Here is a 14,352-nt window from a genome sequence, read left to right as displayed (position 1 = left end):
CTACCAGAAGAAAAAAAATTATTTATTGTCAGTCCACAAAACCAGCACGAATATTACTGCTAGTGTACATAAATAGAATTTGCACATTATGCTTCTAAGAACTCTATGGGACACTAAAGGTTCACAGAATGCACTACAGACTCTTGGCTCTGAAAAGTCACGTTCAAGGTTAATTGAATGGCTCTTCCCTTTATGGAAATGGCTACAGAGTTTTATAATGTCTACTAACCCCATCATTTCAGTGCCTGTTTGTGTTTCACAGTGGTCCCGGAATCCTTTAGCGAATGGATTGTGATCAATTTTCAGCTGTGTGATCTGCAGCAGAAAACAATGAAATGAATGTCAGTCTTATTGAAAAATGGCTGGCTGGATTTTTTTTTTACATAGGTTGAAAAAAAAGTCACAAATCCATCTAGTTCAACCAATGGAAAAATAAATAGCCTACATCTACAGAACCCTACAGTTAGGTTGAAAAAAGACAAAGTCCATGTAGTTCAACCAACAGAAAAAACAAAACAAATAGAAAACCTCCATATACACAATTGTATAGCACAGTTGATCCAAAAGAAGACAAAAAAAAACCCCAAAACATTAAAGCATGATCAAATTTGATTTTGATACAACAGTAATTTTTATTATTCGCTTTTATCTAATTTGCAATGCCATACTTGTGAATTACACTATTATAATTGTCTATTTCTTATTTTATCTTATCTATTTTTATTTTTCATATATTATTGTTCACATTTTATACTTCTTTTTAGCATGCAAATAATATGTATAGGGTAGCAGACATCAATCATATGTACATGTAAAAGTATCATTGTTTTTCAGTGGATAATTTTAATGTTATAAAGATATACAGAAGAGATATAACACAGGTTATTAGAAGTTGCTAGAAGACACTTGGCTCCTATAGGGAGTCAATTTGGGGTTAATTTCCCGGAGACCTGGGTTGACTAGGTGAGTGGTGGGTGGACTTGATAAAGGAGGTCACGCCCTCTAAAACATGTCATAACAACAGCAATGCCATCCAATCAGCGTAATGTACCGCGTCCCACGTGCCAGAGAGGGTGGCGCCGGTCCATCCAGGTGCCGGAGGAGGTCCTGTTACAGAGACCTGTCATCGTGTGAGTGGAGGAGAGGAGGCTGCTCGTACAGAATACATACAAACTAAATGTTTAGCACTTTTGCCTGGCAGTACTAGGGTCGTTGGTACAAATCTCAACCACGGCACCACCTGCCTGGAGTTTACATGTTCTCCCTGTGCCTGCGTGGGTTTCATCCGGGTACTCCGGTCTCCTCCCACATTCCAAAGACATACTGGTAGGTTAATTGGCTCCTGTCTAAATTGGCCCTAGTATGTGTATGTATGAATGTGAGTTAGGGACCTTAGACTGTACACCCCTTGAGGGTTAGGGACTGATGTGACTGTACAATATGTGTATGTGTATATATATATATATATATATATACATACACACTATATTGCCAAAAGTATTGTCACAGCCCTTCAAATCATTGGATTCAGGTGCTCCAATCACCTCCATGGCCACTGGTGTATAATAGCAAGTACCTAGGCATGCAGACTGCTTCTACAAACATTTGTGAAAGAATGGGTCGCTCTCAGGAGCTCAGTGAATTCAAGCGTGGTACCGTGATAGGTTGTCACCTGTGCCTTAAGTCCATCCGTGACATTTCCTTACTACTAAATATTCCACCGTCAACTGTAAGTGGTATTATAACAAAATGTAAACAACTGAGAACAACAGCAACTCAGCCATGAAGTGGTAGGCCACGTAAAATGACAGACAGGGTCAATGCATGCTGAAGCGCACAGTGCGCAGAAGTCGCCAACTGTCTGCAGAGTCAATAGCTAAAGACCTCCAAACTTCATGTGGCCTTCAGATTAGCACAACAACAGTGCATAGAGAGCTTCATAGAATGGGTTTCCATGGCTGAGTAGCTGCATGCAAGCCTTACATTACCAAGTGCAATGCAAAGCGTGGATGCAGTGGTGTAAAGCACGCCGCCACTGGACTCTAGAGAACATGTCTCCACTGCTCTAGAGTAAGGAATCATGCTTCTCTGGCAAACCGATGAACATGTTTGGGTTTGGCGGTTGCCAGGAGAACGGCACTTGTCTGACTGCATTGTGCCAAGTGTTAAGTTTGGTGAAGGGGGATTATGGTGTGGGGTTGTTTTTGAGGGGTTGGGCTGGGCCACCTAGTTCCAGTGAAGGGAACTCTTAAGGCGTCAGACATTTTGGACAATTTCATGGTCCCAACTTTGCGGGAACAGTTTGGGGATGGCCCCTTCCTGTTCCCACATGACTGCACCAGTGCACAAAGCAAGGTCCATAAAGACATGGATAAGTGAGATTAGGGTGGAGGAACTTGACTGGCCTGCAGTCCTGACCTCAACCCAATAGAACACCTTTGGATGAATTAGAGCGGAGACTGCGAGCCTTCTCTGCGAGACCTTCTCGTCCGACATCAGTGCCTGACCTCACAAATGTGCTTCTGGAAGAATGGTCAAACATTCCCATAGACACACTTCTAAACCTTGAGGATTTCCCAGAAGAGTTGAAGCTGTTATAGCTGCAAAGGGTGGGCCAATTCAATATTGAACCCTACGGACTAAGACTGGGATGTCATTAAAGCTCATGTGCGTGTGAAGGCAGGCCGACCAATACTTTTGGCAACATAGTGTATATATGTAAAGCGCTGCGTAAATTGACAGTGCTATATAAGTACCTGAAAATAAATAAACTACACCATCCATACTGTCATATGAGCTTTACCCAGGATACGATGAGAGGACTTGGTTACCTTGCAGTTCGGCGATGTTCTTAGGATGTCATGCCATGCACAAGTCATTGTACAACAAGTGTGAGTTTTTAAGTTTTTTTTAAGTCTTTAATTCTTATTGTTCATATTAAAAGGTACTGCACCAGAGCCTATTTGCTCTCTGTCTTCTTTATCAAATTTTATTCAGCAGGGCAAAAAATCCTTCCTGATCCCCCAGGAGGTAATCGGATATTTCCTGGATCAACTAACCCTGGTGTTATTACCTCTAAATATTAGAATCCAGTTATATTTTGTGTATTTAGGAACACATCCAGCTCTTTTTCTAAACACTCTACTGAGCTGCCCAGAACTATATTTTATTATTTGTATTAAAAGAGCTATAGACTCCAGAGATAGATATCATATTACCCCGGTACAAATCATTAGTAATACCTCATCTGTAGTATGCAGTTCAGTTTTTGGCACCAATTCACAAAAAGAACATTGGGGAACTGGAGAAAGTACAGAGAAGGGCAACTAAACTGATAAGAGGCATGGAGGAGATCAGCTATGAGGAAAGATTAGAGGAACTGAATTTATTCTCTCTTGAGAAGAGGAGATTAAGGGGGGATATGATCAACATGTATAAATACATCAGTGGTTCATATAGTGAACTCGGTGTAGAGCTATTTACCCTGAGGTCATCACAGAGGAAAAGGGGGCACTCTTTACATTTGAAGGGAAAGAGACTTAATCTCCAAATATGAAAAGGTTTCTTCACAGTGAAAGCTGTGAAAATGTGGAATAGACTCCCTCAAGAGTTGGTTCTGGCCAGCTCAGTGGCTTTAAAAAAAGGCCTGGATTCTTTCTTAGATGCACAGAATATAACTGGATACTAATATTTATAGGTAAAGTTGATCCAGGGAATATCTGATTGCCTCTCAGGGGACCAGGAAGGAATTCTTTCCCCTGCAGGAGCAAATTGGATCATGCTTTGCTGTTTTTTTTTTTGTCTTCCTCTGGATCAATTGTGGGTATAGGATTATATATATATATATATTTTATTTTATTTTTTTGGTTGAACTGGATGGACTTTTGTCTTTTTTCAGCCAGACTAACTATGTAACATATTTGGAGGTTAAATCTCTACTTCCAGACAGAAAGAGTCCCCCCCTTGTCCTTTGTAATGACCTCATCCACTTGCTGCCCAAGCCAGTTCTGACACTTCTCACATACATGTTTTTTCTAGATAATTACTTAGAACCCCCAAGCATTATATATTTTCTCAAAGCAAAGGCCCTGGAGAAAAAAGTGGTGGTTTAAATTTTTTCTGTCACGTCATTTTACACCGGTTTTTAAAAGCAAATTTAAAAAAAAAAACATTCATGAATTTTAGTGTGCACAAACATATTATAATACTCAATTGTTTAGTAAAATATAAAAGATGACGTTACACCAAGTAAAAAGCTACTTCCATGTCGTGCTTTAAAATTGCCCACACCCGTGGAATGGCGACGGTACCTAAATATCTCCATAGGCCATGCTTTAAAAGCCTAAGAGGAGGAGTCGACAAGGAGATAAGGAGCAGAGGTAAGTAAGTATTTTTAAGGAAAAAAATTAAAGTTTATAACCACTTTAAGATAATATATATTATGTGTCCCAATATTGGGACTGTACTCACTTCAGCATTTTGATAAGCTGTGACAGCTATGAATTGGGTTTCTGGAAAGGTGAAGGTATGACTATGGTTCTCTGCGACTCCTGATTCCATCACTCGTGTCACATGCAGACGTGGTTGATACTTGTGAAGGGACTGCAGTACCACCATCTGTCAAATGAAAGAATAAATGTAATTTATCCTCATATTAACTGGTTAATGGAAACATACTATTCATGGAGTCCTCATTTTTCTAAAAGCGATGAATGCATGGAAGAATAAAAAAAAATAGGAGCTGTATGTACTGACTCCTCTTATCACTGCTGTCAAGGGTGGGTTATATACAGCCAGAGCATACCTCCTGCCAAGTACCAGTATATTATAGCTGGGGTGCAAGTTGTAGAGAGCAGCCTAAACACATCACTGTTGTATGACTGCTAATACATATACACAGGGATTTTTTTCAGCGGGAACGCAGTTACGGCACCTCCAGCACTGAAAGTATGTGAGTGCTGGGATGTGCTGGAAAGTCTATTGATGCTCACTGCTGGGGGATCTATTGTTGCTGGGGGGATCTCTTGAGGAGGGAAAGGTCTATTGTTGCTGAAAGGTCAACTGTTGCTGGAAGGGATTTACTGTTGTGGAAGGGTGTGTTGAGATCTATTGTGGCTAGTGGGGTCTGCTGTTGCAGGAGTGGCTCTATTGTTGCTGGGTGTGCTTTTCTTGCTGGCAACAGGGGATCTTATTTACTGCTTTTTATGTTTTTTTTTGTTTTTTTAAGTATATTCCGTACAATTTACTTAACACCACAAAAGTATACTTGGTTTTGTATTCACTAAAAGGGGTGGTACTGGTAGGTGGGTAGGCAGTGGAACCAAAGGATGGTGAGTAGGTGGGTAGGGGATAGAGACAAGGGGTGACTCAGAAGGGGGGAGTTCCTGCACCTATTCTCTGGGGGAAAAAGCCCTGCATATACAGTAGATCACAGGTGTCAAACTGGCGGCCCTCCAGCTTTTGTCAAACTACAAGTCCCATGAGGCATTGCAAGATTGACAGTTACAAACATGACTCCCAAAGGCAAAAGCATGATGGGACTTGAAGTTTCTCAACAGCTGGAGGGCTGCCAGTTTGACACCCGTGACTGCTGACAGAATTGCTTCTGATTTAAAGAATATTAAAGAGTTCTATATATGGCCTTATTATATATTACATATTGGAATAAAGGAGAATTAGAAACAACTTACTTCCTCAACAGTACCATACCTATTGATTATAAATAAAAATATCCACCAAATATAACAGGATGTGAAATATACCAAGGTGGAAGACAATGATCCAAAATTACAACATCGTATTTGTATGTTCCTAAAGAATGTACTCTCTTATTATTGCTAAATAGGATAATAATCAATTCCATATGTAGCGCTACCTCCGAAGGAGTCGCTGGTAGATTTGGGTCCTCTGCTCTTTCCTTGGACCTAGCAGGAGCCCCACTCTTATTGTCACCACAAGAGTACCTGACCTGGGAGACTCTCGGTAGTTACAGAAGAAAGATACACACCAACTGGGATAAAATAAATGACCAGGTTGTACCAGTGGCAATAAAATGTCAAAATAATGTAACAGTTTAGGGGTTATGTGATAGGCACAGTAAATAAGGACAGTAGCAATACAGTGCTGTAAAATGCCCTTTAGGGTGTGACCACTTACAGTATATCCTGTAGGACCAAGGACATAAACAATAGCTCTCAGACTGGAAGATTGCTCCCCAAGTGAGACATGTATGGATAAACAAGGAATCAATCTGACTAGCTCACTTGTGGGCTCTCAGTCGGGAGAGTGTAGGTTTAAGCCTGAGAATCTACTAGATCCCCTGTGAACCAGAAAAAAAAGCAGTTAAAAAAAACTTCAGTTCCTTTGGCAGAAAAAAAACACTGATATAGAGCGTTTTTCTGTACAGTTTAGGAGTTTAGCATTTTTTCTGCCAGAAAGCACCAATCAAAAACGCAAACAAAAAGTTTTTTTTTCCTGCCTCAAAACGTGGAGTGTAAAATATGTCTCTAATCGCCCTAATGTTCATGAACATATAGGATAACACTGAGCTGCTTCTACAGGCAAAACAGAAAACTCCTGTAGAAGCAGCAATTTTTAAGCCAGTGTGCATGGAGCCTGAATGTGAAACAGTCTTAAATAATTGGTTCTTAGGCCCGGCTTAGTTGGGGCCCTGACGTTGGCGCGCAATACAAAATGCTCTCCCTTTAAGAAGTGGCGTGAACAGGATAATTATCTTTCGAGAGGCACAATTATTGGTACAGGTCACTTTAAGAGATGAAGCTGTTTTGGCACAGTTCAATTACAATAGGGAATTGCAGGTAAATGTCACTTTAAGAAATATAAAATTGATAACAAAAGTCACTCTAGGATGTGGAGCTGTAGATCAAATTTTTTTTACGGTGTGGCAAAGTCACTATAAGGAAGTGAATCTGTGGGCTTGATGCACTTTGCAAGGTAAACTCGGTCTTAACAGCAAAGTCACAAGGAGCACAATCTGCCTATCATGAAGCAAGGGATTAACTCAGCAACCTGCAGGCAGAGATCATGATGGCAGATGAGTGATGGCAGTCTGCAGCAATAAAGGGCACTAGTGTACTGGTCATTCAATGAAGGCCTATGCAGAAGAATGTCTTTAAAACTTGAATGACAGCACTCTGATTGTAACTGAATACGATATGTAGGTCGGCGACTCTCTCACCCAGTCTTTGTATAGCAACCAGCGAAGAGATGGGCACCCGATGGTGGGGGGAGGGCCCTTTAACTGGAGATGTGGATGTGATGGTGGTGACTCTTGTGCTCCTACGGCTAACAGGTCTCCTTGGGATGGTCTCTTTCACGAATGACTATCTTGACTGTAGTCTCTTCAGCTTCTTCAGCTACTCTGTATTCTTTGACCCAATTCATTCCGGACCAGAACAGCATGGCTTAGAACGAACTCTTACATGCTCCTTCTAGCTACACAGTCTCTTTCCCACTCCTCCAATGTCTCCCCTGGCTTTTCTTTTTATATGCACCTGCTGCAATAGTTGTGCGCATTGAGCACACGAAAAGCCAATTTGCTTGTTGAGGTCCCAAATTACTATGCCATTTTGTCGTAAGGAGAGACATAGCTGCAGTCACCTTTGCCCTTCCTCCTCCTTCAGTTTATACAATTAACAACCTTTTAGCTGCATGCCTGACACCCCTTATCAGTTTGTTAATAGGACAAGCAGAATCTAACCCCCAATACACATCTCAGTAGCTCATAAAACTGTCAGCCTGAGTAACTAGAGTTTCAACAGATGCTTGGTCTGGTCTCAGGCACATCAGTCATTTAACAGTCTTTAGCTGGATTAGTGATACACATTCCTGTCTCTTCTTGGTAGAATCCATAATCCCAGTGTATTTCATAACCAAATTAATTATTAATTTAAAATCATTATTAAATTAAGTTAATAAAATATTAACAGTACAGCCAGAATAAGGACATACAGTATTTACATCCCTCGAGTCATTTGTAACATTTTGAGTCCAAAAACTGTTACTCTTGGAGTACTGGGAGCAGAATCAGACCAATTCCTCCACTAGGCAAACTGGGCATCGAAAAACTGCCTATCTACAGCAATGGTCTCCAAACTGTCACCCAAGGGCTGGACGCGTCCCTTTGCTAGTCTTTATTCAGCCCTTGGGACACTGTTCCTCCCACTAATAGCGACAGTGAACATAATTCCTGCCAATGACACTAATGATGGGACACTATTCTACCCACTAATATTAATGATGGGGCAATATTCAACCCACTAGTATCAATGATAGGACACTATTCAACCCACTAATATCAATGATGGGACACTATTCTACCCACTAATATCAATGATGGGAGCAATATTCAACCCACTAGTATCAATGATGGGACACTATTCTACCCAGTAATATCAATGATGGGGGCAATATTCAACTCACTAATATCAATGATGGGACACTATTCTACCCACTACAATATTCAACTCACTAATATCAATGATGGGACACTATTCTACCCACTAATATCAATGATGGGGCAATATTCAACCCACTAGTATCAATGATAGGACACTATTCTACCCACTAATATCAATGATGGGGGCACTATTCAACCCACTAATATCAATGATGGGACACTATTCTACCCACTAATATCAATGATGGGAGCAATATTCAACCCACTAGTATCAATGATGGGACACTATTCTACCCAGTAATATCAATGATGGGGGCAATATTCAACTCACTAATATCAATGATGGGACACTATTCTACCCACTAATATCAATGATGGGGGCAATATTCAACCCACTAGTATCAATGATGGGACACTATTCTACCCACTAATATCAATGATGGGGGCACTATTCTACCCACTAATATCAATGATGGGGGCAATATTCAACCCACTAGTATCAATGATGGGACACTATTCTTCCCAGTAATATCAATGATGGGGGCAATATTCAACCCACTAATAGGAATAATGGGGCACTATCCCTCCCACTGATATTAACTATGGGACACTATTCCTCACATCGACACCAACAATAGGGCACTGTTTCTTCCACTGATACCAATGTTGGAGTACTCTTATTCCCACTGATACCAATGATGGGGTACAGTCCCTTCCAAAAATACCAATAATGGGCTACTATATCTCCTCCTTCTGCTGACCACGGGCACTATGTAACTGACTACTAACCCTGAGGTAAGGTTAATTCTCACTGATGCTGAGTCCAGAACATTTTTGACCCCCATTAGTCACAATCCAGCCCTCCTAAAGTCTAAATGATAGTAAACTGGCCCTTTTTTTAAAAGTTTGGAGACCCCCTGATCTACAGTATATTCATTCTGAAGGTAATTCAGTGCTTGACAATAATATGCATGTTAGCAGACTGTAGCATGTAGGTATTTTAATATATTAATATCTATAGAAAACTGGATCTGTGGCATGATCATAAACACAGAGACATCCTATGGCCACCCCTCAGCCTCTTAATTAGTCAGATAATTTCTGACAACACCCCCCTCGCAAGCAAGAAAAAGAGGCTGCCTGCAAGTTGTCAGCTCTTGATTAACTGCAAACCAAGGAACACCTGTCAAGTCATATGAGAGCCAATGTACCACCTTACTTGATTGATTGGACTCTCCTGAACCAGGACATTGTTAAGTATCCTCACCCTCAACTCCTTTGTATTTCTCTGTTGCATTATTGTCTCTTAGTTTGTAATATTTGATTTGACCTTTTCAATATTAAGTGCCGTTTCACATATATGCTAGTCGGATGTGGTTTGAACTGCATCCAATCCTCATGACATGCCAAATAACATTGCTTCCTATGGTTCCTGTTCATATATGTCTGGTGCACTGGCAGTGCGGATTGAAAAAGAGTCCTGTCCGATTTCTGAGCAGTGTGATCCGGTTCAGGTGCGGAATACACGCTGTTGACTTCTATGGGAACCGTTCCTAAACTGCACATGTCAGTGAACGGCTGAACAACTACTCTGTCAATTAGCTGTGAAAACGGAGCTTTACTTCACACCACACGTGTGAATCCACTTGACCACATTTTGAAATATCTCTAATGCGCTATAGCAAACTTAAAGAATCTCTGTCTCTTGACGAGTGCTACTGTAGAGTAAATCTCTGAATATATAGCTGTCTGTGGTGACCACATGTTTTACAGATATTTATTCTAAAATGACCTGACCTCTGGTCCCAGGACCCTTCCCTCTGAGCCCGGGCCCTTAGAACTGATCCTGGGGTCCTTTACTCCCGTCGTGGGGGCCTTTATTATGGTTGCGCATTGGGACTCTTTCACATGTTGTGCATCAGGATCCCTTCCTGCTGTCTTGGGTAGGGTTGCCACCTTTTCTTCAAGCCAAACCCGAACACTTTAGCGGTGGACTGCAAAATTTTTTTTGTAGTATACACTATACATACTGTCAGGGATCTCTCCGATCCCCGCCGCGATGGTCCCGGCGCAGGCGCAGTGCACCGCCCTGTGCAGGGACACGGGCACTAGGTCCGGGCCGGCCGCGGCGTTCGAGTTCGCGCATGCGCAGTAGAAGCCGCGGCCGCCCGCTGGGCACCAATGGCAGCGCAGGGCGGGATATTTAAATGGCCCTGAGCTGTCATTCAGTGCCTTCTGGTCTTCCCTGCATCCTGTGAACCTGTGAACCTGTACCTTGTAAGTTGTGACCCGGATTGTACCTGACCTTGCTGTTTTCTCCTATCCTGACCCTTGCTTTGCCTGACCTCTCTCCTGAATGCCCCTGATTGGATTTGACCTGCTGTTGCTGACCTGGCGAGTGACCCGACCATTCTATGCCCGCTGCCTTGTACCTTGCCATCCTCTCTGTTACCGACCCGGCCCGTCTGACCTTGCTCATCCATCCATCCATCCCTTGCAGTGCGGTCCTCTGACCTCCTCACATCAGACTCTTCCCCGCGGGAGCCCTTGGCGCATACCACTACCACTGCCGGACGCACCCAGTAGCCACGACCTGGTCTCGGGGGGCTCCAAGTCCATCCCCACCATCAGGGGCCCTGGTGAACAAGCACCCTGGGACTTAGATTCCGTGTGCTGGGGACGCCTATTCAGTGGAGAGCTAGTGGTACCGCCAGGCGGTCCCTTACAGTCTTCAGAATCAGAAGTCTTTTAAAGCCCAAGATATGATATTTTATTTTAGATAGAGAAAGAAAGGGTTAGAGTCTCTTTCAGATTTTTATTGCCTTTATTGGGGGAGGTCCCTCACTTTCATCGCAGGTAGCGATGGAAAACCCCTTCACAGGGGACATAGTCAAGAACAAGAACCATATGCTAAGCAGAGTTGGGAAGGATTAGAAAATCTGACCTAGTTTTAACTGCTATTTGTGCCTTACTGTCCATGCTAACTAACACTTACACCAGGGCTTGAAATTTCCACTCGCCTGCTCGCCAATGGCGAGTTGAAATTATGGTGGGGGCGAGTGTGTCCCCCAGGGCAGGGGCACCGATACCCTTGCAGTGGCCCGAACAGCAGAAGAATTGATGCGGGGGAGGGCAGTTGCAGAGCAATGCTTCTGTACCTCTCCCCCCAGCAGCTGATGAGCCAGGACCAGGGGACAGCCTGGAGCAGGGAGAGGAGAAGTGTCGGAGAGGAATAAGCCCGGAGCAGGTGAGCTGTGCTGTGTTCTCTGGGATCTCCCTACCTCCCTCCCTACACTGACGGATCGTATGGGGCTGCAACCCCCCTTCCTGCTGCCCGGAGATCAGCAGCCCTTGGAGAAGGTGTTTGTGTGCAGTCCGATACGATGTGAGAAAGCAAAAGAGAGAGAAGGGGAAGATAGAGAGGAGATAGAGGGAAGAATTATGATATCGGGGATCGAGAGCTACTGGCGATCAAGACGGCGTTAGAGGAATGGAGGTACCTACTGGAAGGTGCGGTGCACCCCATCTTAATATTTACTGACCACAAAAACTTGGAATATCTGAGAACCGCCAAGCGTCTTCGCCCGCGACAGGCAAGATGGGCACTATTCTTTTCAAGATTCAACTTCCACATTAGGCACCGGCCTGGATCAAAGAACACTAAGCCCGATGCGTTATCACGTATGTACGAGGACGCCAAGGAGATCCCAGTACCCGACACCATCCTGTCCTCGGGTAACTTCTTGGCCCTTCAGTCGGACCTTCGTTCCAAGTTAATGGAGGCATCCACAACCATCTCTACCCCAGGCGGAGGGCCGCTCCAGAACAAGGGGGGACTCCTATGGAGGGAAGATCGAATTGAGGTGCCGGAGGAAGCCCGAACCCTGGTCTTGGGGCATTGCCATGACCACCCGATGGCGGGGCACTTTGGCCCAGAAAAGACCCTGGAACTTCTCCGACGCTCATTCTGGTGGCCGGACATGGCTAAAGATTGTAAGGGCTATGTAAGGTCCTGTATCACCTGCCAGAAGAACAAGCCAGCAAGAAACAAGGTTTGGGGTCTGCTGCGACCCTTACCGATTCCTGAACGGCCTTGGCAAAAGATCTCGTTAGATTTTATAGTCGAGCTTCCGCCATCACTAGACCACACGGCAATCCTGGTGGTCGTGGACCGCTTGTCCAAGATGGCCCACTTCATCCCGTTGAAGAAAACCCCCTCGGCGGCCGAGACTGCGCGAGTCTTCATTCGTGAGGTAGTAAGGCTGCATGGGGTCCCCGAAGACATTGTCTCGGACCGGGGGGTCCAGTTCACGTCCAGATTTTGGAGAGCACTGTGCAAAGCCCTGGACATCAAATTGTCTCTCTCCTCTGCGTTCCACCCTCAAACTAACGGTCAAACCGAAAGGACCAATCAGACCCTAGAGCAATACCTAAGATGCTACACTTCATTTACTCAAGATGACTGGATGCCACTTTTACCCCTAGCGGAATTTGCGTACAACAACGCCCACCACTCAGCGATGGGACAGTCCCCGTTCTTTGCCAACTATGGCTTTCACCCAGTCTTCCTCCCGGATTTGGTCTCGGAATGCCCAGTACCAGCAACGCAAGATGTGGTGACGTTCTTCTCCGCGAACAATAAGAAGCTTCAAGAGGCCATCAGTCGGGCCCAGGAAGACTACAGGAAGGCATTCAATAGGAAACGGAGAGGAGATCTGGTGTTGCGGCCTGGGGAGAAGGTTTGGCTAGCGACGTACAATTTAAAAATGCTTTGCCCGTCAAAGAAATTGGGACCCAAATTTATAGGCCCCTTCTGCATTAAACGGATGGTTAACGAAGTGGCCTACGAACTCGTCCTTCCTGACACACTCAAGATCCACCCAGTCTTCCATGTGTCCCTGCTGAAGCCAGTAGTCCCTGATGCCTTCCCTGACCGGGAATCTAGACCCCCGGAAGCCGTAACGGTCGAGGGAGAAGAAGAATTTGAGGTTGAAACAATCCCGAAGTGTCGAAGGAGGGGAGGCCAGACCGAATTCCTTATCAAATGGAAGGGCTATGGCCCTGAGGACAATTCTTGGGAACCAGCCCATAATGTCCATGCACCCAGACTTGTCCGGAGGTTTTTTCGCGATCACCCGTGGTGGAGAGATCGGGTGGGCATCCGGAGGTTGCCCGTAGGGGGGGGCAATGTCAGGGATCTCTCCGATCCCCGCCGCGATGGTCCCGGCGCAGGCGCAGTGCACCGCCCTGTGCAGGGACACGGGCACTAGGTCCGGGCCGGCCGCGGCGTTCGAGTTCACGCATGCGCAGTAGAAGCCGCGGCCGCCCGCTGGGCACCAATGGCAGCGCAGGGCGGGATATTTAAATGGCCCTGAGCTGTCATTCAGTGCCTTCTGGTCTTCCCTGCATCCTGTGAACCTGTGAACCTGTACCTTGTAAGTTGTGACCCGGATTGTACCTGACCTTGCTGTTTTCTCCTATCCTGACCCTTGCTTTGCCTGACCTCTCTCCTGAATGCCCCTGATTGAACCTGCTGTTGCTGACCGGGCGTGTGACCCAACCATTCTATGCCCGCTGCCTTGTACCTTGCCGTCCTCTCTGTTACCGACCCGGCCCGTCTGACCTTGCTCATCCATCCATCCCTTGCAGTGGGGTCCTCTGACCTCCTCACATCAGACTCTTCCCCATGGGAGCCCTTGGCGCATACCACTACCACTGCCGGACGCACCCAGTAGCCACGACCTGGTCTCGGGGGGCTCCAAGTCCATCCCCACCATCAGGGGCCCTGGTGAACAAGCACCCTGGGACTTAGATTCCGTGTGCTGGGGACGCCTATTCAGTGGAGTGCTAGTGGTACCGCCAGGCGGTCCCTTACAGTCTTCAGAATCAGAAGTCTTTTAAAGCCCAAGATATGATATTTTATTTTAGATAGA

General features: G+C 44.9%; 1 protein-coding gene across 1 annotated transcript in view; it reads right to left on the bottom strand.

Annotated features, from left to right (window-relative positions):
* Positions 1-14,352, bottom strand: part of TBX21 (T-box transcription factor 21) — a 63,451-nt gene that overhangs the window by 3,913 nt on the left and 45,186 nt on the right. The window contains exons 4-5 of the mRNA XM_089674318.1: positions 4,471-4,617; positions 230-315 (exon numbers count right to left, since the gene is read on the bottom strand). Coding sequence (XP_089530444.1) covers positions 230-315; positions 4,471-4,617 — 233 coding nt within the window. The remainder of the gene's footprint in view (positions 1-229; positions 316-4,470; positions 4,618-14,352) is intronic.

Source organism: Staurois parvus, unplaced genomic scaffold (assembly GCF_062004578.1).
Source record: "Staurois parvus isolate SC_StPar_1 unplaced genomic scaffold, SC_StPar_1.0 ptg000151l, whole genome shotgun sequence".
Classification (NCBI taxonomy): domain Eukaryota; kingdom Metazoa; phylum Chordata; class Amphibia; order Anura; family Ranidae; genus Staurois; species Staurois parvus.
Note: the sequence above shows the minus strand (reverse complement) of the source record. Positions and strands in the feature narration are given on the sequence as shown.